At 41.2% G+C, this 24,997-nt stretch overlaps 1 protein-coding gene across 3 annotated transcripts in view; it reads right to left on the reverse strand.

Annotated features, from left to right (window-relative positions):
* mios (missing oocyte, meiosis regulator, homolog (Drosophila)) overlaps positions 1 to 24,997 on the reverse strand; it is a 56,862-nt gene that overhangs the window by 26,733 nt on the left and 5,132 nt on the right. For all 3 annotated transcript variants that reach the window (XM_043689879.1, XM_043689878.1, XM_043689880.1), the window contains exons 2-6: positions 18,031 to 19,441; positions 14,154 to 14,249; positions 8,711 to 8,971; positions 7,115 to 7,284; positions 6,928 to 6,993 (exon numbers count right to left, since the gene is read on the reverse strand). In XM_043689879.1, the coding sequence (XP_043545814.1) occupies positions 6,928 to 6,993; positions 7,115 to 7,284; positions 8,711 to 8,971; positions 14,154 to 14,249; positions 18,031 to 19,327 (1,890 nt within the window). In that variant the 5' untranslated portion in view covers positions 19,328 to 19,441. The remainder of the gene's footprint in view (positions 1 to 6,927; positions 6,994 to 7,114; positions 7,285 to 8,710; positions 8,972 to 14,153; positions 14,250 to 18,030; positions 19,442 to 24,997) is intronic.

Here is a 24,997-nt window from a genome sequence, read left to right on the forward strand (position 1 = left end):
TGGAATATTGTGTGCAGTTTTGGTCTCCAAATTGGAGGAAAGACATTCTGGCTATTGAGGGAATGCAGCGCAGGTTCATGAGGTCAATTCCCGGAATGGTGGGACTATCTTATGTTGAAAGATTGGAGCGACTGGGCTTGTATACCCTTGAGTTTAGAAGGCTGAGAGGAGATCTGATTGAGACGTATAAGATTATTAAAAGAATTGGACACTCTGGAGGCAGGAAGCACGTTTCCGCTGATGGGTGAGTCCCGAACCAGAGGACACAGTTTAAAAATAAGGGATAGGCCATTTAGAACAGAGTTGAGGAGAAACTTCTTCACCCAGAGAGTGGCGAGTGTGTGGAATGCTCTGCCCCAGAAGGCTGTGGAGGCCAAGTCTCTGGATACTGATGGGTGAGTCCCGAACCAGAGGACACAGTTTAAAAATAAGGGATAGGCCATTTAGAACAGAGTTGAGGAGAAACTTCTTCACCCAGAGAGTGGCGAGTGTGTGGAATGCCCCAGAAGGCTGTGGAGGCCAAGTCTCTGGATACTTTCAAGAAAGAGTTGGATAGAGCTCTTAAGGATAGTGGAATCAAGGGTTATGGGGATAAGGCAGGAACAGGATACTGATTGAGGATGATCATAATGAATGGTGGTGCTGGCTCGAAGGGCAGAATGGCCTACTCCTGCACCTATTGTCAGGAACAAGGATGTGCAATCATCAGTGAACAATGTTCAGAATCATTCGCCACCACTCAGATACTGAAGCAATTAATGTTAAAAACAACCTGGACCATCTCCAGCCAGACATCACCCCCTGACTTTCAATGGCATTTCCACCATTGAATTCCCCCACTAATCAACATCCTGGGGGGTTACCATCGATCAAGAAACTAAATTGGACTAACCTTACGAATACTACGGCTACAACAGGTCAGAGGCAAGGAATCCTGACTCTCCAAAGCATGTCCACCATCAACAAGGTACAACTCAGGAGTGTGATGGAATATTCCTCACTTGCCTGAATAAGTGCAGCTCCAACAAAGAACCAAAACACTATCCAAGAAAAAGGTAGCCTGCTTGATTTGCCTACATCCACAAGCATTCACCACTGATGATTAGTAATAGAAGTGTGTACTTTCAACAAGATATATTGCAGGAATTCACCAAGGCTCCTTAAGTAGACCTTCCAAACCTATGACAACTACAGAGGAGCAGAAGAATCAACGTTTCGGGCATAAGCCCTTCTTATGCCCGAAATGTCGATTCTCCTGCTCCTCGGATGCTGCCTGGCCTGCTGTGTTTTTTCAGCATGACATTTTTCAACTCTGGTACTCCAGCATCTGCAGTCCTCACTTTCTCCTATGACAACTACCAACAAGAAAGACAAGAGCAGCACATACATGTGAACACTATCACGTGCAAGTGCCCCTCTTGGAGATTTTTCACCATTGCTACGCAAGTTAGGAATGAACAACAAAGGCTGGCCATAAGTGATACTCATGTCCCATGGACAAACATGTAGATTTCAAAAACCTCTTTACCCTAAAGCCAAAAAACAAATAGTAGAAGTAATTTGCATATGATCAAAGTTTGCATATTGTAGATCGGCATATTATGTAGTAATTTATAAATGAGAAATGTATTTTTGAAGTACTTTCCAAAATTATTTTATAGATCCTCAGATTTTCATCCAAATTGCCAAATCAATAATGACAGAAGGTTGAAATTCTTGCACAGCCTCCACACCCAGACACATTATAATCAGCTACTATACAAACATTCCTCCCCCTCCCTGTTTTCCCAACCCACCCCTGCAGAATAAAGGAAGTTATCCTTATAATGAAATCAGATCATGTGCTGCATCTATGGCTTTAAATAATATGTACGCTGTTACCATTTTCTGTATATAGACATGTTGAATAAAGTCTGCTGCTGTTCATGCATATGTGCCAATTTCTCATTACTAGTCTCCCACCCAGCACACACATTTATGTCCTCTCTGCACGCTCAACCTCCACTCATTTACTAAGCCTTCCTGCATCTATGTTCCTCACCACCTGGATATGGGACAGTTGGAATGAAAAATTAGGTGACAATGATGATGGGAAACATTTTATAAATTAGACTTAAATCCTAAAATTATATAAAACATTGACTGCCATGGGAGAGCAGCAGCTATCAGGACCCAAACTAGAGGTCCTGAATCCAGTCATCAGTCGGACACCTCTCTTCAATAAAAAGATATCCAGGCCTTTACAATGACTGTCTGTTTTATACAAATATGTCTGAACACCAAAACCAAAAATATTACACTGTATCACATTTAAAAAAGGAAAGTTGCCAGATTCCAGAGTATCACAGAACTGCTCCCTGAGAGAGAAAAGGTGGGAGAGACATGGACAAGTGATGGTTTAACTAAAGGGTTACCTCGCCTCTCTTTAGAACTCAAAACTTCCAGTCCTGGCAACATCAGTGTAATTTTTCTGCATCCTTTCTAATTTAACAACATCCTTTCTATAGCAGGTTGACCAGAATTGTATGCAATATTCTAAAAGTGGCCTCACAACATGATGTCCTAACTCTCGAATCAATGCGCTAACCAATGAAGGCAAGTGTGCAAAACACCTTCACCATCCTGTCTACCTGCGACACCACTTTCAAGAAGCTATGTATCTGCACCCTGAAGTCCCTCTGATCAACACCACTCACCAGGGCCCTATCATTAGCTGTGCAAGTCCTGCCTAGATTTGCCTGTCCAAAATGCAAACCTCATTTATCTAAACAAAACTCCATCTGATGAAGATGTTGCTAAACTCTTAAGCAATCTTCTTCATTGTCCACTTATCACCAATTTTAGTGCGATCTGCAAACTTACTAACAATACCTCCTATATTCTTATCTAAATCATTGTTACAAATGACAAACAACAATGGTCCCAGAACTGATCCTTGCAGCACACAGTTAGTCACAGGCCTCCAGTCCAGATAACAACCTTCTGACACCACCTTCTGTCTTTTACCATCAAACCAATTTTGTATCTGATCGGCTCTCTCTCCCAGGATCCCACGAGATCAAATGTTACTAACCAGTTTAGCAAGCAGGACCTTGTCAAAGATTCCGCTGAAGTCTTTGTAGACACACTCTGCCACACTGCCATCATCCAGTTTTTAGTATTCTCTCCAAAAAAAACCAATGAAATTTATGAGACACTATCTGCCATGCATAACGTTGTCTAAACCTACTTAGTCCTTGCCTTTCTAAATGCATGTAAATTCACAATCACCTGATAAAGGAGCGTCGCTCCGAAAGCTAGTGTGCTTCCAATTAAACCTGTTGAACTATAACCTGGTGTTGTGTGATTTTTAACTTTGTATACCCCAATCCAACACCAGCATCTCCGAATCAAAAAATTCAGGAGGTAGCTTTCATGGAGTTATTCCAATGAAACTCATCCAGATAATCAATTTCTGTTTTTAAAAAGTGAGAAGCCATGTGCAGTTGAGTGGGAGAGTGAGAAAAGGGCATTAAATCAGACCCTTATAGAATATAAACCAAAAGTTTAAATAAACTAGTTAAAGTAGATGGTTTTTGGAATTGAGTGGCATATTGAAAACAAAATTAAACAGCTTTAGGCATCAATAACTATGGAGGGATATAATGCAGTACTTGATTACATCAGACAGCTTAATTCTTAGAACTTTGGTTATTGGATTGACACCTGGAATGAGTGGGCTGTTATAAGATAGGTTGGACAGGTTAGAACTTGTTTGCATTGGAATTTAGAGTGATGAGTGATTTGATTGAAGTGTATAAAAATATGATTTGGAGATGCCGGTGTTGGACTGGGGTGTATAAAGTTAAAAATCACACAACACCAGGGTTATAGTTCAACAGGTTTCATTGGAAGTACACCAGCCTTTGGAGCGTCGCTCCCTCATCATCTGATGAAGGAGCGACGCTCCGAAAGCTAGTGAACTTCCAATTAAACCTGTTGGACTATAATTTGGTGTTGTGTGATTTTTAACTTTATAAAAATATGGATGTTGTTGACAAACTGGATATGAAAAGAATGTTTCTTCTTGGGGGTACTTTTCTAACCAACAAGCACCAGTTTAAAACGAAGGGCAATCTTTTCACGACAGAGATATAAAGGAAATTTTTTTCTCTCAAAAGGTTGCACGACTTTGGAACTCTCCCTCAAAGTGGTGGACATGGGGGTAATTGAACATTAATGACGAGATAATCGAAAAGTTAAAATTAAGGCAAACGGAAATGTGGAATTCAAAACATAAACAGATCATAATGATCGGCTCTAAGGGCCTAATGGCAGACCTCCGCTCTTAGTACACTCATGTGAACATACTTAGCTGTAACATTAAGAGATATGGTGGAAAGAGGGACTGAAACAAAAGTGTTAGTAAAGGATTCTATTTCAGATAAAAATAATGGTGTGGGAGGTTGCACTGAAACATAATTCTTATGTTTATGCAACAAATTTAAGAAATCAGCAAAACAAAATTACAAATTTTGTTGTGTTTGGTTTGCCACAGAGAAGGAATGCAGACAGCTTAGACAAAGATGCAAAAACATAGCAATAATAATGGGCATTTTAACCACCTAAAATAAATGGGAATAAACGTGGTAAAGTGGTCAAATGAGCAACACATTCATAATTTCCAGTTACACCAAAAAACTTGGCTTTATTAAATTAAATGTGGAAAATACAAATGGGAAACAGTCACCACAACATAGGGCAATCATAGCTAAAATACAACATTGGTCGACAACTAAAAGGCAAAATTTAGTAAGATAAAAAGGGGACTCACGGCCAAAATTAACTACCGAAAATGTTTTTTAAAAGTAATTCACAGATCTGCAGAAACTAATCTCTGATGAAGAAAAAAACCACAGTTCCCTAAATCAATATTAAAATTAAACTGAAATGATTTGTCACAGTTCCAGCATGAGTGCTCAAGGAAACTAGTGAGACCCAGGAACAAACATATCAGCATTAAGTGTTTAAAGTTCAGAGCTTGAGCTGGAGACTGAACTAAAGAACTGATGCTTCAGGAAGGGGAAGGTTACCAAGACCCAGTCATACCTCTTAGGAGAGAAATTCCTACTTGGTCAGTGCTCAAAGACAGGAGAGTTTGATTAAGTGAGGCAGATATGGGACATGGGAGCAGAGGACAGACACTTCAGTCATTGCAATTGTGAAAACGTTTGATGTTCTTTATATTTGTTTCGCTGAGGGTGGGATCTACAAGGTGAATGAGCCTGACTGGCATGAGAGAAGTGGTTAATAGGGCATGGCACCAATACTTTAGAAAATGGGATCTGTACTATTGGTGCAGTGTCCACCCACACTATGCTGGGGCTAGTGTTCTTCAGTAAAAATAGGGAAAGGGAATTGTAAGCTAAACAGTGGCACCATGATACAGGATGCTATTCAGTTAGGGACAGGCAGAAGGGGCAGGTAGAAAATAATACAAAAGGGAACATAGGGTAATAGGGAATAGCACGATCATACGGACTGACACCATTCTCTGCAGAAAAGAGTGAGCAACTGTTCGGACAGCTGAGTTGCCTGCCCAGTGGCACCAATCTGGAAGCCTGTTCAGGATTGGAAGAACTTGCAGTGAGAGCAGAAAGTTGTTGTTAGCGCCTGTATGGACCACAACACGCAGGAAGAAGAATAACGTTCTATATAGTTAGTATGGGAAACTAAATGCCAAAAAAAGAAACAGAACCTCAAAGATTATGATCGCTGGATTATCTGAGCCATACGCAAATTGGCATAGAACAAAATCAGATTGGGATATTACATACGAACCCAAGAACTAGAAGCAAAAGTAGGCCATCTAGCATTGCGAGCATACTCCGCCACTCATTAAGATCAACGCTGATCTTCTTGTGGCCTCAGCTCCACTTACCCACCCTCTCACTGTAACACTTAATTCTTTCATTGTTCAGAAAAAAATCTATCTTAGCTTAAAAAACATTTGCTGCAGTAGCGTCAACTGCTTCACTGGGCAGGGAATTCCATCGATTCACAACCCTCTGCGTGAAGAAGTTCCTTCTCAACTGGGTCCTGAATCTGCTCCCCCTAATATTGAGGCTATGCCCTCTTCTCCTAGTTTCACCTGCCAGTGGAAACATCTTCTCTACATCTAATTTATCTATTCCATTCATCTTTAAGATCCCACCTCACTCTTCTAAATTCAAATGAATATAATCCCAATCTACTCAAATCTCTCCTCATGAGCCAACGTCCTCAACTCCAGAATCAACCTAGTGAACTTCCTCTGCATCCACTCTAATGCCAGTACATCCTTTCTCAAGTAAGGAGACCAAAACTGCATGCAATACACCATGTGTGGCCTCACCAGCACAGTATACAGCTGCAACATAACCTCTCTGCTTTTAAACTCAGTCACTTTAGCAATAAAGGATAAAATTCCATTTGCCTTCCTAATTACCTGTTGTACCTGCAAACCAACCTTCTGTGATTCATGCAAAAGGACACCCAAGTCTCTCTGCATCATTTGATTTAAAATAACTGGTTTTCAAAATTATTTACAAAATCAAAAGTGGTCAAAATTATCAACAGCTCAGAGATAATCTTGGTGTCTGGTGTTCTATTGTTTAATTTATAGTTTGCACCAGTTGTAATTTGTTAATTTATTTCAATTTACATTCATTCCAATTTGTGTTACATAATGCAAAAAGTGCAATTTTGTTTGTAATTTCTTCATTTTGTACTAGAAGTTGGTTGTTTTGGTTTAGATTTCCATGGGATCATTCAAATCCAGAACAAAACTATGGTACAAATCGCACATGCACAAAAACTGATGGTTAACAAAAATCCATGATAATCTTCAACCTCAAGTAAAATACAGCCCAGCATAAAATGACAAATTTTAAATAGATTTACACTCACCTGGGAATCATTTAGGAACATGCTAGCAAAAGCCACTCGATCACGTACTGCTACACTGCTCTCATACTAAAAAGTGAGGAATAAAAAAAAGTCACCATTTGAGTTAAAATAAATTGTTTTCAAAATTATTTACAAAATCAAAAGTGGTCAAAATTATCAACATTAAATATACACAGATGGAACTTACCAGCACACAATCATATGACCCTGGTTCACTTGTCAAAAAGGCAAACATGACACATAGATAAGGATTATTTAGCTGCAGTCTCAAGGAGCTACACATTTCTCGCCACAAAGAATTCTTTTCATCTGTGTAACCTGACAGTGCCATAGCTACAACATTCAGGTTTAAATCTCCTGTAAATCACAAACGATTAATTATAAGGCACCTGATATATTTATTCAAAACCAAAACATTTAAACCCAATAATAGCCCTGTCCAAGTTAATTGGAAAAATATTCCCCTGCCTCCAACTCTCCAAATCCAACTTGTTAACTTATCTAACTTTCAAACTATAGCTGTCATTTTTTTAAACTCACAGATCTGCATACAGGAAACAAAAATGGTACAGACTCAGGCCCAAAGTGACTTTCCAGTCACTTCTGATACAAAGTGGAAAATTTATGCCCAGGCCAATCTTGCCCACTTCTGCCGTGCTTTGTTTGCATTGGAGTCTCTACCCAGTCAGACAACAATACTGGCATTAAAGGGCACACTGGAGAGGTGATCCCCACTACAGAAACATTCCCTGCCCAGCAGCACACTGTTTGGGGTGCAGATGTTAGCTTACATGGAGATTCCTGGTCTGATTTGTGGCCTGGAACTCCTCATGGATATCCTGATTGGGCATATTTACAAGCAGTAAGCTTCCCTAAACACAGTGTTGAGCCGACAAAGGTAACCAAAGAATCTATAATGCCAGGATCTGGAGCTCAAAGAAATACAAAATTGGCTTCTCAAAACAAAAGGATACATTTTCAGATTAATGAGAAAACAACTTGTAATTTCACTGTTGAACTTTCTTTTATAACGTGCGCGCCAGCTTTGGCTTCATGTAAGCTCTTTCGCATCAGTCAGCAGGTTAAAATACTAATCAACACATTTGATTACTTAATCTAAACTGGCATCAGTCCAGCATTTAAAGAATACTACACAGCTGGAGAGTTGCCAGATTCAAGATGGCAAGAATAAAGCTCCCACTCACTACACACACAACCAAGGATGTGGGATGTCAGCCATGCTTGGAGTCAAATATAGTATGTGTCTGGACTGGCAAAAAAATCTTAAAAGGTTCTATACACTGAAAAAAAAACTAGCCAAGAACAACAAAGTCTGGTGGTGAGAGTATACAGAAGTATTGTCTTTAAGTACAAAAAAGCTCCTCAAATAGTCATGAACAGGTGCAACTGGAAATGTATACCCCAAAACAAAATATTGAACTTGGAGGTCTGGCCAATTTTCTGCATGGAATGGTCTTTATAGATTTTTTTTAAACATTCAAGATCATGCAAACTGAATTTATATTTGATATGATCAGTGTTTGAAGTTCTAAAACCTTTTTATATTGTTTGGACAATTTCAAATGAAAGCTAGCAAAAACCAGGCCAAATTCTGAAAATTGACAAAATTCTAAATCCATTCCCACAAGAATCTTCTCATTTCGTTACTCATTCCCACATCCCATCACTGAATAAAACCACAGCAACATTACAAGATGTATCACAAATATTTCCTTAGAAGCAGAATGATTTTAGTTTGAAACAAAACAGATGAATAGTGTACCTTTTCCCAAAGCAGCTCCCTTGTTTAGAATCTCTATAGCTCTTCGAATGTCAAGGTTAAAAAGTGCAACAGCAGCCGCACGTTCCCATTCTTCTCCTTCCTCTAATGAATTCAGGAAGGGAGCCACATCAATGTCTGGCCCTTTCTGTATCCAACCACAAAGTTGCAGAGCCAAGCTTCGCTCCTCGCTTTGGTATCTGATAAAATCCATCTGCCGATCACACCCAGTCCAGCCATGTTTATAATTTTCTGTCTTTCTTTCTGACAATCAAATAAACATGATATGGTGGTTGACAATGGTTGACCTCATTTACAAAGTGAACTCATCCATATTTCTGTTACTTTTAGATTTAACTACTTTGTTGATCCCATGCCAGTTTTACCCCTTCGAATACTCTAAACGGGAAGGTGTCCAAAACTCTTATCGAATGCAAACTCACAATAATTCCCAATCATTAACTCAGTGTTCATTTAGCTACATTTGTTGCTAGTCTATCACAACCTCAAAATTAAAATTATTTCAACCTTGTGATCAAATCCTTCCATGAGTTTCTCCCTTCCCTATTTCCGTAACCACCTCCAACCCTCCAAAGTTCCTACACTACTTCAATTCCAGCTTCCTATGAGTTGCATCTATAATTGGCTGTCAAAGCTTCTGCTGTCTGGGCCTTAAAATCTGATTCTCTCCCTAAATTTCACTGATTCTTTTCCATTTTCCTACTTTTAGATGCTATGCTCCTTAAAGCTTAGCACTTTGTCACCTGACTTAGAGTCAGCGAGGTGTACAGCACAGAAATAGACCCATCAGCCCAACTCATTCATGTCGACCAGATATCCTAATCTAATCTAGTCCCACTTGCCAGCACTTGGCCTCTAATCGCTCTACATCTTTCCTATTCATAAACCCATTCAGATGCCTTTTAAGTGTCGTAATTGTACCAACCTCCACCGCTTCTTCCGGCAGCTCATTCCATACATGCACACACTGCATGGAAAGGTTGCCCGTTAGGTCCCTTTTAAATTTTGCCCCTCTCACCCTAAACCTATGTTCTCTAGTTCTGGACTCCCCCAACCCAGGGAAAAGACCTTTTCAATTTACCATATCCACGCCCCTCATTAATTTTATAAACCTCCATAAAGGTCACCCTTCAGCCCATGAAAAGGCAAGGAAAACAGCCCTAATATCCCTTAGGAGAAAGAGAAGACTGCAGATGCTGGAGATCAGAGTAGAGAGTGTGATGCTAGAAAAGTACAGCAGGTCAGGCTGTCAGGAATCCTGACAAAGGGCTTATGCCCGAAAGTCGATTCTCCTGCTCCTCAGATGCTGCCTGACCTGTTGTACTTTTCCAGCACCACTCTCTAATATCCCTTATATTGCATAAGGCCAAAATTTTGCCTTATGTTCGAATGAAGTATTTTCGGACATTATACTCTGTAAAACATACTATTTAAACAATTGCTGTTGAACTAGATTACTTATCACACGATAGTGAACAGCTTGAAAAAATCAGAGTGTTATTAGATTACATTATAGTATGGAAACAGTCCCTTCGGCCCAACAAGTCCACACCGAACCGCCGAAGCGCAACCCACCCATACCCCTACGTTTACCCCTATACCTAACACTACGGGCAATTTAGCATGGCCAATTCACCTGACCTGCACATCTTTGGACTGTGGGAGGAAACCGGAGCAAACCCACACAGACACGGGGAGAACGTGCAAACTCCACACAGTCAGTCGCCTGAGTCGGGAATTGAACCCGGGTCTCTGGCGCTGCGAGGCAGCAGTGCTAACCACTGTGCCACCGTGCCGCCCACATGTTATGACTTGCTAAGGCCGATTAGGATCTTCACAGAGAATTCTATGATATGCACTCAAAACCAAAATGATGTCATCAATACGTTTCTGGAAAGGGACATTGTGATTTGTAAGAATTAACCAAGGCTATAACATTAACAGGAGAAAGTGAGGACTGCAGATGCTGAAAATCTGAGTCGAATAGTGTGGTGCTCGAAAAGCATAGCAGGTCAGACAGCATCCGAGGAGTATGAAAGTTGATGTTCCAGGCACAAGTCCTTCATCAGGAATGATTATGCCCAAAATGTTGATGTTCCTGCTCTTCGGATGCTGCCTGACCTGCTGTGGTTTTCTACCACTACACTTTTCGACTATAGCATTAACAATCAGGTTCGAGTTGAAATTATAATCAGGAGCCAAGCAGACCTGGTTGATGTAATGAGACAGCTGCTTGGATTGGAAGAGTCTAGCTCTCTCAGTTGGCTAGAATTCAGCTGCAGATGAAGCAACATGAAATAGAAAAAAAATTAACTTGAAAGAGAAATGTAAAAATTTTGTACTGGAACTCCAGGAGAGAGATAAAAAGGTCAGCAATGAAGGAAAGCGATCACAAAAAAAAGGGAAAGAGAACTTCGAAGAGTGGAAATCAGAAAAAATGATCTGGGTACAGAAAATCAGGTTATATGATTTGATGTAATATGCTCCAGTTAATAGAGAATAAAAGTAATATTAGAAAATCAGGATGTTTCGTTGCCATACAACAAGACATCTAAATGCATGTTGTTAGAAGAGAAACAGTAAACCATTAGGAGTCCCAGGAGTACTTAAATCATCTCCAGAAATAGGAATAGCAACAGTGAAGGAAACATTCTCATTCAGTAAACCTATTAGAATGGATCAGGATAATCAAAATTATTTTTTTTCTTGTAGATGCTACAAGTTATAGGTTTGTCTTTAAAAGGGACAAGTGTTCTCATACTCCAACAAGTAGGCAAATTAATATTTTTAGAATTGTTAGGACTGATCAGTCATTGATGGTTGATGATATGATTTGCAATGCAGATGATGAGGGAAAAAAGGAGAAAAGAAAACATGTTCACTTTTATTCAAGTTGAGAAACCTACAGTAAAATGTCATATGGCATGATTAAATATACATCTATACAAAACGAAACTAATGTCTTGGTTTGCCAGAATAGGTTGAAAAATCCATAGTACAAAACAGAAGTACAAATTAATTAAGATGTTTCTAAACAAAACTTTGATGTATTTTCACTGCATTTGCTTCGTCACAAAGAGATTAGGAAAGACCTTGCAAGTATGTCCAGAGCTTACAGCCATAAGAAAACATTAGTGTTGAGTTGTATTAAATGGTAGGATACTTAAACATGGCTAATCCTACTTGGACATGTACTTGCTTTTTGTTTGAGTTACACTTCTGTAGCTTTGATGAGATATATGCAAATAGATAAATTAAACATTATCTGCAAATAATGTGGTCCAGCTTGATGATAAAAATTTGTTGCAACTGTGACACAATTGGAAAGGAAACCTTCACAATGATAAAGCCTTCTTTCTTTTAAGAGGAGTGTATAATGGCATTCTCTATATGCATCATCTTTTGTATGGACCAGGCTGGTAATCTTTGACTGGTAACATTTATGGAACAAATAGTTCCAAGAGTTGCAAGGTGGCAGCATTTAATTCTACTCAGCAATAATGTCTAAGCTCATTGCAACATTTTCAATAGTCACTCAGGGATCATTGACGAGTAGTTCAAAAGGTTGTATGTAGTAAGTGTGAAAAGAGACAGATAGATAGATAGAGGTACAAACTCCACATTAGGTAGTGCTACTAAGAAGGAAACTTAACTGGCTCTGTATAGGGCACTCTGAGAAGTCAAGAGCAGCTAGATGGCTCTGTTAGAGCTCAACTTCCGACCAATTCCTAGCATTTGTCCCCAAGTGGTGTAGACAGAGCACAGGAAAAGTCCCGAAACTGTGAGGAGTCAGAAGGATCCAGGAGGGAAGACAAAATAAAATCCAAAAAAATAGTATCTACATCATGTACTTGGTTATTAATAGCAACGAAGAAACAAGGAGCAGTTCTAACATTGGAAAACTAACAGTAATGAAAAGCTGGAGATGTTCCCATGAACAGTGTCCAGAATCCAGAGGAGTGCAGACCCAGGAAAGGAGGGTTGTCGACTAGAACAACAAGTTGTTGAGGCTGTGCATTATGGAACAGTTCTTGAAAGGGAGTTAAGGCCAGCCATCAGGAAGTGAAGCATTGTAATTTTGAAGTTTAATAAGATAAGATTTGATGATCGATCGTCTCTTAACATGGGTATGGGAGAAAATCACTGAGAAATCCATGGTATCTGTCTGGATCTCATTCGCTACTTGATGTGCACTGTTGGGGTAGAATCATAATCTATTAGCAGTGATACCATGTATCATGTATTAGTTCTGGGTGTTAAAATGAGTTGTACATATATTGATGGGCTTGTCTGGGATCATGGTTCTACTTGAATCAAAACCTATACATTTAATAACTTAGTACCACTTTGCTCTTTGGAGATGCAATAATCAAAAAAACCAGCTCAAGTTGTAAAAGGACTTATTACAATTTGAAAAAGGAACATTGAAAAAATGATTACTGTTATGCACGTCTAAATCATGCAGTGTGCATTTCAGAGTTGAGAGTGGGGTGCTGGAAAAACACAGCAGCTCAGGCAGTATCCGAGGAGCAAGAGAATCGACATTTCGGGCATAAGCCCTTCATCAGGAGGCTTGTGGGCTGGGGGATAAATGGAGGGGGAGGAGGGGGCAAGGTGGGAGAAGGTAGCTGGGAATGCAATAAGTAGATGAAGGTGGAGAAGAAGGTAATAGGTCAGAGAGGAGGGTGGCATAGATGGGAAAGATGATGGACAAGTCTAGAAGGTGGTGCCAAGTTGGAGGTTTGGGAATGGGATAAGGTTGGGGGAGGGAATGAGGAAACTGGTGAAATCACATTAATCCTGTGTGGTTGCAGGGTCCCAAGGTGGAAGAGGAGACATTCTTCCTCCAGGCATCGAGTGGATAGGGTTTGGTGATGGAGACGATCAGGACCTGCATGTCCTTGGTGGGGTGGAAATTTCAGGACAATTAAAATTTAAACCAATTTCAGTATTGCTAATAAAAGCAGTGGAGAAATTAAGAAACCCAATGTTTGAATTGCAAATGAATTAATTTCACAGAATTTTTATAAGACAGATTCAGCCTATTGCGTATGCATTTGTACTCCAAAACAAACATTCCACCTAGTACCATGTTATTTTATTATCTCCAAAACCCTGCAGATTCTTCCTTTTCAGATAATAATTTCATGTCCTTTTCAACGCCTCAGTTAAACCTGCCTTCAACTACATCTGCATGTGGAGCATTTCAGACTTTAAGCACGCACTGCATCAAATATTTTTCCTCAAGTTGCCTTTGATTTTCTTGCTAATTGCTTTAAATCCGCAGCCTTTCACTCTTCCTGAAGCTAAACCCACATTCACATTCCTGTCAGTTTTTTTAGTAACATCTGAAACAACAAACAACAAGCATTCACAACAGAAATAAATATAACTCATGAACAAATAAAACCATTAATTTACTCACCTGTACTGGATTTCACTATTGTTTTAATACCAGAGTATACGAGAGGCACTCTGTTCAGAGATTTCTGATCTGCATCTTCAGCATATTGTTTCATGAGTGATTACAAATATAGGAAAACAACATGAAGGGAAAAATCAACTTTACTTAAACCTACTTCAATTGTAATTGACAACTTGTAAAGCCATACACATCACATTTCAGTAATTCCTGGTAACTTGGAATTATTGAAAAACTCAAAAGTATCAAATCTCTACAGTGTGGAAACATGAAAAAGTCCACACCGACCCAAACCCATTCCCCTATCCTATTATTCGACACTTCCCCTGACTGATGCACCTAACCTACACATCCCTGAACACTACGGGCAATTTAGCATGGCCAATTTACCTAATCTGCATATTTTTGGATTGTGGGGGTAACTGGAGCACGCAGAAGAAACACACAAATACCCAGGGAGAATCAAAGCAAATGAAGGAATCTCAGCCCAATGCGCTTGAGAATTCAAGATTCCTCTCCTACATCATTTGCCCTTCTCAAAGTTCCCACATTCAACACCATTAAGAGCTCTCAAACACCTCAGCAACAAGTGCACAAACACCCAATAGTTGTGCCTGAAAACTTTCAGCTCTGATATCAGATAACATTTTTGAACTAGTTTCATTGCAAAGTTTATACAGAATTACAATCCCTTACAGACATCGTCAGTTCTAGGAGTCAAGCCTGAAAATATCACTTATATTCCAAAAATAAATAAAACACAATTGGACACTTAAATAATCATCTCAGCTCCAAGACATCAATGCAGTAGTACCACAGGCTAGGTATTTTCTAATTAAACTGTTCAGAGATTTTAATGCATGCCTCTGAGGTAGGTGGGACTTGAACCTACACTTCCGCGCTCAGAGGTAAGGGCACTACTTAGTACTTCAGATGAGTGCCCCAGGTCCAATTACCTTCACCTTCCTTTGAATAAGGTTAGAAATGGATATGTTTGCATATTGGTAAAAACAATGACTGCAAATGCTGGAAACCAGATTCTGGATTAGTGGTGCTGGAAGAGCACAGCAGTTCAGGCAGCATTCAAGTAGGTAGGCTTGGATCGGCGCAACATCGAGGGCCCAAGGGCCTGTACTGCGCTGTATTCTTCTATGTTCTATGTTCTATGTTCCAAGGCGGAAGATGAGGTGTTCTTCCTCCAGGCGTCTGGTGGTGAGGGAGCGGCGGTGAAGGAGGCCCAGGACCTCCATGTCCTCGGCAGAGTGGGAGGGGGAGTTGGGCCACGGGGTGGTGCCGGTGTCCCGGAGATGTTCCCTAAAGCGCTCTGCTAGGAGGCGCCCAGTCTCCCCAATGTAGAGGAGACCGCATCGGGAGCAACGGATACAATAAACGATATTAGTGGATATGCAAGTAAAACTTTGATGGATGTGGAAGGCTCCTTTAGGACATATTGTGCAATATATCAGCACCATTCACAACTTCTCAAACATTGCATCCAGGCAATGTGACAAGTGTTCCACACAAGTATCAGGCAATGACCACTAAAATCAAGGGACAACCCAACCATCACCCATTCTAACATTCAAATTACATTACCATTGACTAATTTGTACAAACAACATCATAGGGTCATTATTCACCAGAACAAAAACTGGATGAGCTACAGAACTGGATGAGCTGAGGCTACAAACAGGTTGGAAGCAAGGAGTTTATGAAAAGTAACTCACCTGCTGACTCCCAAAACATGTCCACATCGAAGGTACAACTCAGAAGTGTGATGGAATACCGTCCACTTGCCTAAATGCCTGCAGCTTCAGCAACATTCAAGAAGTTGGACAGCATCCAGAACATAACAGCCCGCTTAGATGGCACCATATACCATTCATTTCCATGAGTAAGATACAAAGACATTTTATTTTTTAATACAGATAATTAGATTGGAGAAATAGAAGTTTTTTAAAATTAATAGCACATTTCTACTATCAACATATGCCACCTCTTCCAACTCTTATATGAAACATTAAACCAAGGTTCTGTTTTAGCTCTCAGGTGGATGTAACAAATCACCTGGTTCTCTTTATAGAAAAAGTTACATTGCTGTTAGGTAGGAGTCAGGAAGGCAGTAATGGTTACCCTCATTGCCACTCAACCACTGCCCTCAGCCAATTGTTTAGTCAAGAATCTAGCCCACATATTTTCAGCATTTATGAACCTGTCACCAAAATGTCTAATACCATATTATTTATTAATTTTACTGGATACATTTTAACATTTTTAAATTTAATTTTCAATGTTATGAACAGTGAAAATGTATGTTGATTGTTATGCATTAGGATAAACATACCTATGAAATTTTATTTGAGGTATTATGACAATTACCCTATGGAGAAAAGTTCTATTTTGTCCACTTGTCCAATATAGGAAATGGTACTGGCAGAATAATTCCAAATCTCAGCACATTTTGCAAAATGTTTCCCAATTTCCCTCCTGAAATAGCTACTGCACTTAAAAAAAAGTTTTATTAAAACTATTCCCCTAGTCACAGACTCCTAAACCCATGAAAATAGCTTTCCCCCCAACTGATTCCCCTTAATCTAATTGAAGTTTCCAATAACCATTTATCTTTAACTCACCTAATTCCCCAAAACCTATTTACCATCTACAAGGCGTGTGATGGAATAGTCGCCACTTGCCTGGACAATTGCAGCTCCAACACCATTCAAGAAGATTGACACTAAATATTCTACTTGATTAGTACCATATCTACAAACATCCACTCACTCCACCATTGATACTCAGTACACACTATCTACAAAATGTATTGCAGAAATTTGCCAAAGATCCTTAGCACATTCCCAAACCCACAACTACTTCCATCTAGAAGAGTAGCAAATACATGGGAATAACACCACCTGCAAATTCCCTTTCAAGCCACTCACCATTCTGATTTGAAAATATATCACTGTTCCTTCACGGTCGTTGGGTCAAAATCATGGAATTCCCTCCTCAAGGGAATTGTGGATCTACTTACAGCACACTGAGCACTATTTCAAGGAGGCAGCTCACCACCACCCCTTTTCAAGGGCAACAAATGCCATCCAGCCAGCGATGCCTACGTCCTAAAAACAAATAACAGAAAAAAGTTTCCAGGAAAGATTACCATGCCGGTCTAATCTTTCCTTGTAATTTAAATCTTTTGGGAATCCAGTTATCATTCTGGTCAATTTCTGCTGTGCCTCAAGACAGAGAAGGATAAGCACCCAGAACTGAAAACAGTACTCCAAATATGGTCTAACCAGAGTTTCCTTGGCTGCACGATGTCTTCTACAGAAGTGAAGTGTTAGCTGACAGGGTGCTCAATGCATTAATGATGATTCCAAGGAAATGGGTTATAGTCCAGGTAGCCAGAAGGTAATAGGTGCTGCAAGCTCAGGTTATGTAGATTCATAATGTCAGTACAACATCCTACCACAATTTGTTTCCAGATTTTGAACATAAGTTACACTATTCAGTTACATAAGAACAGAACTGTAGGAATTGCTAAAACATGAAAAAATGCACTCCATCCAGTTAGTCATGCATTACAGTGGAGTTGCTGACAAACTCAGATTCATTGCTATGACAGCTCCTCGACAAATAGCTTTAAGGGATATACATCCTTAAATAAAACTAGAATAGAAATATCATAAGGAAGTTTCTCTTGTTTTTAAATATTGTTGCACTGTGAAACAAAATTTTAAAAATGCATCTAGTTAAGTTTTTTTTTAAAAAGTCTTCTTAATAAGCAATGCTGCAAAGTACCTTCCTAAGAAATATTTTTAAAAAAAGAATCTTTGGTGAACCATTACCTTCCTCTCCAAATTTTAACCAAAAAGGATATAATGCAGAGTGTACCATAAAGACTTCAGCTGTGGGTCATCATCGCCTGCCAATAAATGATTTCGCCATACTTGCTCTGTGTCAAGTCCATATCTCGATAATGCCCGCTGCCTCATTTTTGTAGCAACATCTTTCTCTCCAGAACTAGCTTCTCCTTCTTCACTGCAGTTATACAAGTGTCTTCCACAAGCCCACATGAGAGAAGTAGTTGGACTCCAAGCCAGTGATATTCGCTCAAAGACAGTGAAATCTGTCATCAATCTGTTAGGTGTCACTACAACCATACGGTTTTGATTTGTTGGATGCCAAGCAAAGGAGGCAATGTAGTTTTCACATGGTTGTACACTTCTTTCTATTATGGTGGGTTCCGTTTCATCCCCAATAGGTGTTGGAGTGTGCTGCATATCATACAGGCGAATTATATTACTATCTCTTGTTAATGTAGCTAATAAACCAGTTCTAGTTGGACACCACGCCACTTTTGTTAGTGGTTTTGGTTGCTCAGTCAGTGTCAGTACTGGCTTTTCAAACTTCCTTAAGTCCCAGATTGCCACTTGACCTTCAAAGAAAGATGCTACACGGTCATGGAAGTGAGGATCAACAGTTACACCCTGAACGGCTTTTGTATTGACAAAAATTTTTTGGCTGGTGTTTCTCAAGTCAAAAATTGCAAGATTGCGGTGCATGCCTGCCAGCAGGAGCTTTTGGTCTCTTGGGAGCCAGCAAAGAGAGAGGCTTGCATCATTTTGTCCCAGCTCACACAAAGGCTTTGTTACAACAAGGCCAGCATCAGTATCACCAGCAGAAAGACGAACCTTCTCTGCTGGGACAGCTATCTCTGGTGTATATTTGCTGCTGATATCCCAGATGAGTACTGAGAAATCTGCTCTGTGTTTGTCCAGTCCAGCAGCAAGCCAATTGCTGTCCACAGGGTTCCAAGCTAATGTGTTACACTGACGAGCATGCTTAGGAACAAATTCCTTTCCTATCAAATCTCTGCATTTAGAATTGCGATCTTGACCAAGGCTAGTAAGGACAACACGTCCATTGGCTTGACCAACAGCAAGTAAACACTCTGGGTCATATTTAGGATACCAGGCAACACATTTCATATAGGGAGTGTCAGAGTTAATTGCCAGCAATGTGGCTGTGGTATCTTCTGAGAGTCTCAAAGAACCAGCTTTAGCTTCAAAATTTCCTACTGATTCAGTACGATAGAGGCAAAGTTCAGAATCACAAACAACAAATCTGTCCACATGGTGAGGAGCCCACAGGATGTCTGGCTTTGACCCACTCATATTCTTCTACCAAATGGCATGAGGGTTCTCTCCAAATGTTCTACTATTACATCAGTTGATCAGCTTGAATAACAAGAGGCAAATGTACAAGCCTCGGTTTGCAACATCATGAATCTGAGGAAAGAAAAATAATAGCTTTGGTTTATTACAAAATGATAATTAAGTTCTTCTTAGCTATAGATTAAGAATTTCACCCATTAGTACAGAGACAAACATTTTTGCAATATTCAATTACAATTCTGGAGCTACAATAGTGCTTATTTTAAGGTGCTATAGCTTTCGAAAGGTTAAAGGCTTGTACGTGACTCAAGTTCAAGTAACATTTTTAGACCTTAATGTGCCCTTTTATCTCAGAAGAAAAATAGTTGCTTCCACATCTCAAGAACTATCTTGGGAGAAGAATCAAAGTGATTAACTAAAGTAATGGAATAACTGTCACAATTTATGATAAGTACATGATGCCTACCACAGGAAAGCACTGAGCAGTCTTGTTAATTACCTTCAAGTGATCACCTTGCTCCAATTTTTGCCAATTCACTAGGCCCACAAGCACAATAGCACTACTACAGGTTCTGTGCTATCTGAATGTGAGGCCTGTACACATCCCAGCCCAAATACCAAAAGCTACTCATAGACCCATGCCATTTTTACTGCAACCACAAGGGAAAAACTGTAATGTAGGTCCTAGAGGAGTCAATTTCACAATCAGGCTTAAGATGGTTAAGTAGCAAAGGTAGGTAGTCCTCCAGACAATATGCCTAAACAACTCTGACAGGGAATCCTATTGGCACTGATGCACCAGGAACCTAGAATATTTACCAGATGATGATGGCACAGCATATGATGTAGGAAACTTCTTAACACTTTCACATCTTTTGCAGGTCAACAAGGTCATGACCACAAGGAGCACATCATTGACAGTTCAAGAGAACAGATGACACCCATCCCATGCAGAACCACTAAGAATCATAACACAAGTCCTGAAGGAATCAGATCCAGGAAATCATGTATGTGCCTCAAGACTCACGAACTGGCAAAACCTTCAAAACACACCTCCTTCTCTTTGTACATCCTTCACAGGATCAGATTTTTAACAACTTGACTTGATATACTTCATATTGAACAACATCTGTGCCAACCAATTGATCTGGGCCACATGTTCCCAATTTGGCAGGTTTGTGAATACCTGAAAAATGCAGCAAACAGGAGCATTGCCCACATTCCAAATAAATGAGGAGGAGAAATCCTGACCCTAATCCCATTTCCTTCACCAGATGACCAGAATCAGCAGAACAAACCCCAAAACTATTCAACCTGTAGCAGGAGGTTGTTAAAATGCATGTACATGCATTCCATCTATAGCAAAGCAGAAACAACCCCATCCACACCAAGTAGTGGTGGCACCAACACCATAGAAGCTGCTACGATACAGCATGCCTGAAAGAAATGTGAAGACATTCCATAAGAGCATAAGATAAAGGAGGAAAAATTAGACCATTCGGCAAAATTTGAGTTTGTTTTGCCATTCAATCATGGTTAATCCTGCCTTCTTCCCATAACCCTGAGTCCTCTTACTGATCAAGACTGTCTTAAACATACAGCAATCTGTGGCAACGATTTCCATCCCATAATTCTGAGGCTGTGCTATCAGTTTCTTCTCTCTACTACTAATGCAAACACCTCCACCTTTAGCCTCCCTATATTCTGTAAGTGTCAATGAGATCCTACTTGTCTTCCTAATAAACTCTGGAGACAGTGAGGTCTGCACATGCTGGACAGCAGAGTCAAGAGTGTGTTGCTGGAAAAGTACAGCAGGTCAGGCAGCATCCAAAGGGCAGAAAATCGACGTTTTGGGCCAGAGCCCTTCATCAGGAATGAGGCTAGGAACCTTGGGGGTGGAGAGATAAATGGGAGGGGGGTGCGGCTAGGGAGAAGGCAGCTGACAGTGCAAGTGGATGGAGGTGGGGGTAAAGATGATAGGTCCGAGAGGAGGGTGGAGCGAATAGGCAGGAAAGAAGATTGACAGGTGGGACAGGTGATGAGGGCAGTGCTGAGCTGGAAGGTTGGAATGGGATGGGGGGGGGGGGGGAAATGTGGAAACTGGTAAAGTCCACATTGATGCCCGAGCGTTAAAGGGTCCTGAGGTGGAAGATAAGGTGTACTTCCTCCAGGCCTCGGGTGGTGAGGGAGCGATGGTGAAGGAGGCCCAGGACCTGCATGTGCTCGGCAGAATGGGAGGGGCAGTTGAAATGTTCGACTATGGGGTGCTGGGGTTGATTGGTGCGGGTGTCGCAGAAATGTTCTCTTAAAGCGCTGTGCAAGAAGGCATCCAGTCTCCCCAACACAGGAGAGACCGCATCGGGAGCAATGGATACAAGAAATGATGTGTGGAAGAGCAGGTGAAACTTTGATGGATGTGGAAGGCTCCTTTGGGGTCTTGGCCAGAACTTGAACTGTCCCACCTGTCAATCTTCCTTCCCAACTAACTGCTCCACCCTCCTCTCCGACCTATCACCTTTACCCCCACCTCCGTCCACCTATTGCACTCTCAGCTACCTTCCCAGCCACACCCCCCCTCCCGTTTATCTCACCCCCCCACCAATCGAGGCTCACAGCCTCATTCCTGATGAAGGGCTCCGGCCTGAAACATTGATTTTCCTGCCCCTCAGATGCTGCCTGACCTGCTGTGCTTTTCCGGCAACACACACTCAACTTCCTAAAAACTCTGTCGAGTTCAGACTCAGTCCTCAACTGCTCCTCATTTGACAAGCCTTTCATTCATTTGGAATCCCTCCAAGGACTGCACATCCTTTCTTTGATATACAGCCCAAAACTGCTCACAGTGTTTCAAATGCAGTCTGACCAAAGCCTCACACAGCCTCAGCAGTACATCCCTGCTCTTGTATTCTAAGTGCCTTTGTGCTTCAGATTTCAGAAGCCTTTCCCCATTTAGAAATTAGTCTATAGCTCTATTCTACCCAAAGTACATAACCTTACACATTCAAATCTGGAATATCCTGCTCAAGATACTACAGTAGAGAAAGTGTAGGTGAAGATTTCAGTACCCATCAAGTCACAGGATTAACCAGGTCCCTCAATTTCCCAACATTGTTCTGGTATCCTGTACTTATGAGCAGTCTCTCACCTGAAGGATACTGTTCAGATCTGCCTTCTCCCCTGCCTCACTGCCAAACATGAAGCACTCGTTCTTGCTAATAGAGCCAAGCTGAACAGAAACTTCAAATCGAATTAACTAGGTGAAACATCACCTCTTCTTAACTAGATGATGAGATGTAGCAAGCAGCTTGGCTGCACAAGTTACCTGACCCACAAGAACTCCAGCAAAATAAAATACTGTCTAAATCGAAAATGACATGATTCATATAGATCCTGTCAACCCAGAAGCTAAACATCCTTGTCTCTCTCAAATTAAAACCTCAGCCCTGGGGATGGTAATGTGGTCTGGTTCCCATAGAGCTCAGTGTTCACACAAGGCCTGAAGCATACCAATGGTCATTGCCTGTATCTTTCCAGCACCTAATCACAAAAGAGGTGGTGCTCAGCCCAACAACACACTTAACTGCCCAATGGCAGGACCTATTAATGTGTAAGGACTCCCCCCTCACAACCTGACTTTTAGACAGCCACTTCCTCTTTCAAGCACAATGGTGCTGAATCTCTCACATGGTCTGCAGGAAGTCCTGCTGGTTCTTGCTTAGAACTTCTGAACCACAAAAACGTTTCAGCATCTTTTATGCCAAAAGGGTTGTGCGTTTTGAAACTTCAATGTCATTATGCAAGGAGGACTGAAAGCCATTTTCAATCTTCAAGAACTAAACAGAAGTAACAAGCTTGAATCAATAACTGGTCCAATTGTCCCATGGATAACTCAACTAATAAATAATGAGAACCATGGGCAATTGAAAGACATAACACCAAACACGTTTACTGATTTCATATTTCCCATAATAAAAATAAAAAACACAATGTGTCAAAGGGGTTTAGAGACAATAAATTATTTTTTAATGTGTGGTCACTATTAGGGAAAGAGAAACACAATGCCCTAGTAACATTAGGACTACGACAGGCACATTTAACAGATCAGTCGGCCCTTTTTCACGAATACCGGCTATTATCTCACGATGAGCTGACCTACATAAATGATTTGGATAAGAATATAGAAAGCATGGTTCATAAACATGCAGATGATGCTAAAATTGGTGCTGTAGTGGACAGTATAGAGAGCCACAACGGAATCTTGATCAGATGGGGCAATCTTGATCAGATCTGGAAGGGTATCGTCAGTATGCTTCTGGCAGGTAGCATGTGCAAATTCTTAAGGAAAGGTATCATCACCCAAGCAGAAGGGGGAAAGAGAGGAAATTCAAAGTTGGCAACCTAATTTTGTAATCTACATTATAAATATGTTTAGGATCGTCAGATCTTTTTGGATCGGTAATTCACCCCAACCAAACTTGTACTGTGCTGGGCAGGATGATCTCAGAGAGCCTCACGGTCCTAGGGATACAAATGCCTACAAGTATGACAGAGGGTGGTACTGGATTTGCAGGGACACCAGATACAAGTCTGGGCCCAACGCTTTCCTCACTCTGATGGCCACCTTCGTACGAGGCTGCATCAGACTGTGCATAGACCCTTAGACCTTAAAGCCGTAAGACCATAAGACATAGGAGTGAAAGCAAGGCCAATCAACCCATCAAGTCCACTCTGCCATTTAATCATGGCTGATGGGAGTTTCAATTCCACTTACCCACACTCTACCCATAGTCCTTAATTCCTTGCGAGTTCAAAAATTTATCAATCTCTGCCTTGAAGACACCCAACATCCCGGCCTCCACTGCACTCCGTGACAATGAATTCCACAGGCCCACCATTCTCTAGCTGAAGAAATATCTCCTAACTTCTGTTCTAAATTGACCCCCTCTAATCTTAAGTCTGCGCCCACAGGTCCTAGTGTCCCCGCATAACGAAAACAACTTCCCAGCGTCCACCCTACTAAGCCATGCATTACCTTGGAAGTTTCTAATTGATCTCCCCTCAACCTTGTCAGGCAGCATCCAGGGAACAGGAGATTCGACGTTTCGGGCACAGGCCCTTCTTCAGGAATGAGCAGAGAGTGTTCAGCAGGAGAAGATAAAAGGTAGGGAGGAGGGACTTGGAGGAGGGGCGTTGGAAATGTGATAGGTGGAAAGAGGTCAAGGTGAGGGTGATAGGTCGGAGTAGGATGGAGGCGGAGAGGTCAAGAAGAAGACTGCAGGTCAGGAAGGCGGTGCCGGGCTGGAGGGATTCGGCTGAGACAAGGTGAGGGGAGGGGGGATGAAGAAACAAGTCCAAGTTCATCCCCTGCGGTTGGAGGGATCCCAGTCGGAAGATAAGACGCTCCTCCTCCGACCGTCGGGTTGTTGTGGTTTGGCGGTGGATGAGTCCAATGACCTGCATATCCTCGGGGGAGTGGGAGGGGGAGTTGAAATGCTGTGCCACAGGTTGGTTGGGTTGGTTCGCCCGGGTGGCCCAGAGGTGCCCTCTGAATCGCCCCGCAAGTAGGCGGCCTGTCTCCCCAATATAGAGGAGGCCACACCGGCTGCAGCGGATGCAGTAGATAATGTGGGTGGAGGTGCAGGTGAATCTGTGGCGGATATGGAAGTGTCC

This window comes from Chiloscyllium plagiosum, chromosome 5 (assembly GCF_004010195.1).
Source record: "Chiloscyllium plagiosum isolate BGI_BamShark_2017 chromosome 5, ASM401019v2, whole genome shotgun sequence".
Lineage (NCBI taxonomy): Eukaryota > Metazoa > Chordata > Chondrichthyes > Orectolobiformes > Hemiscylliidae > Chiloscyllium > Chiloscyllium plagiosum.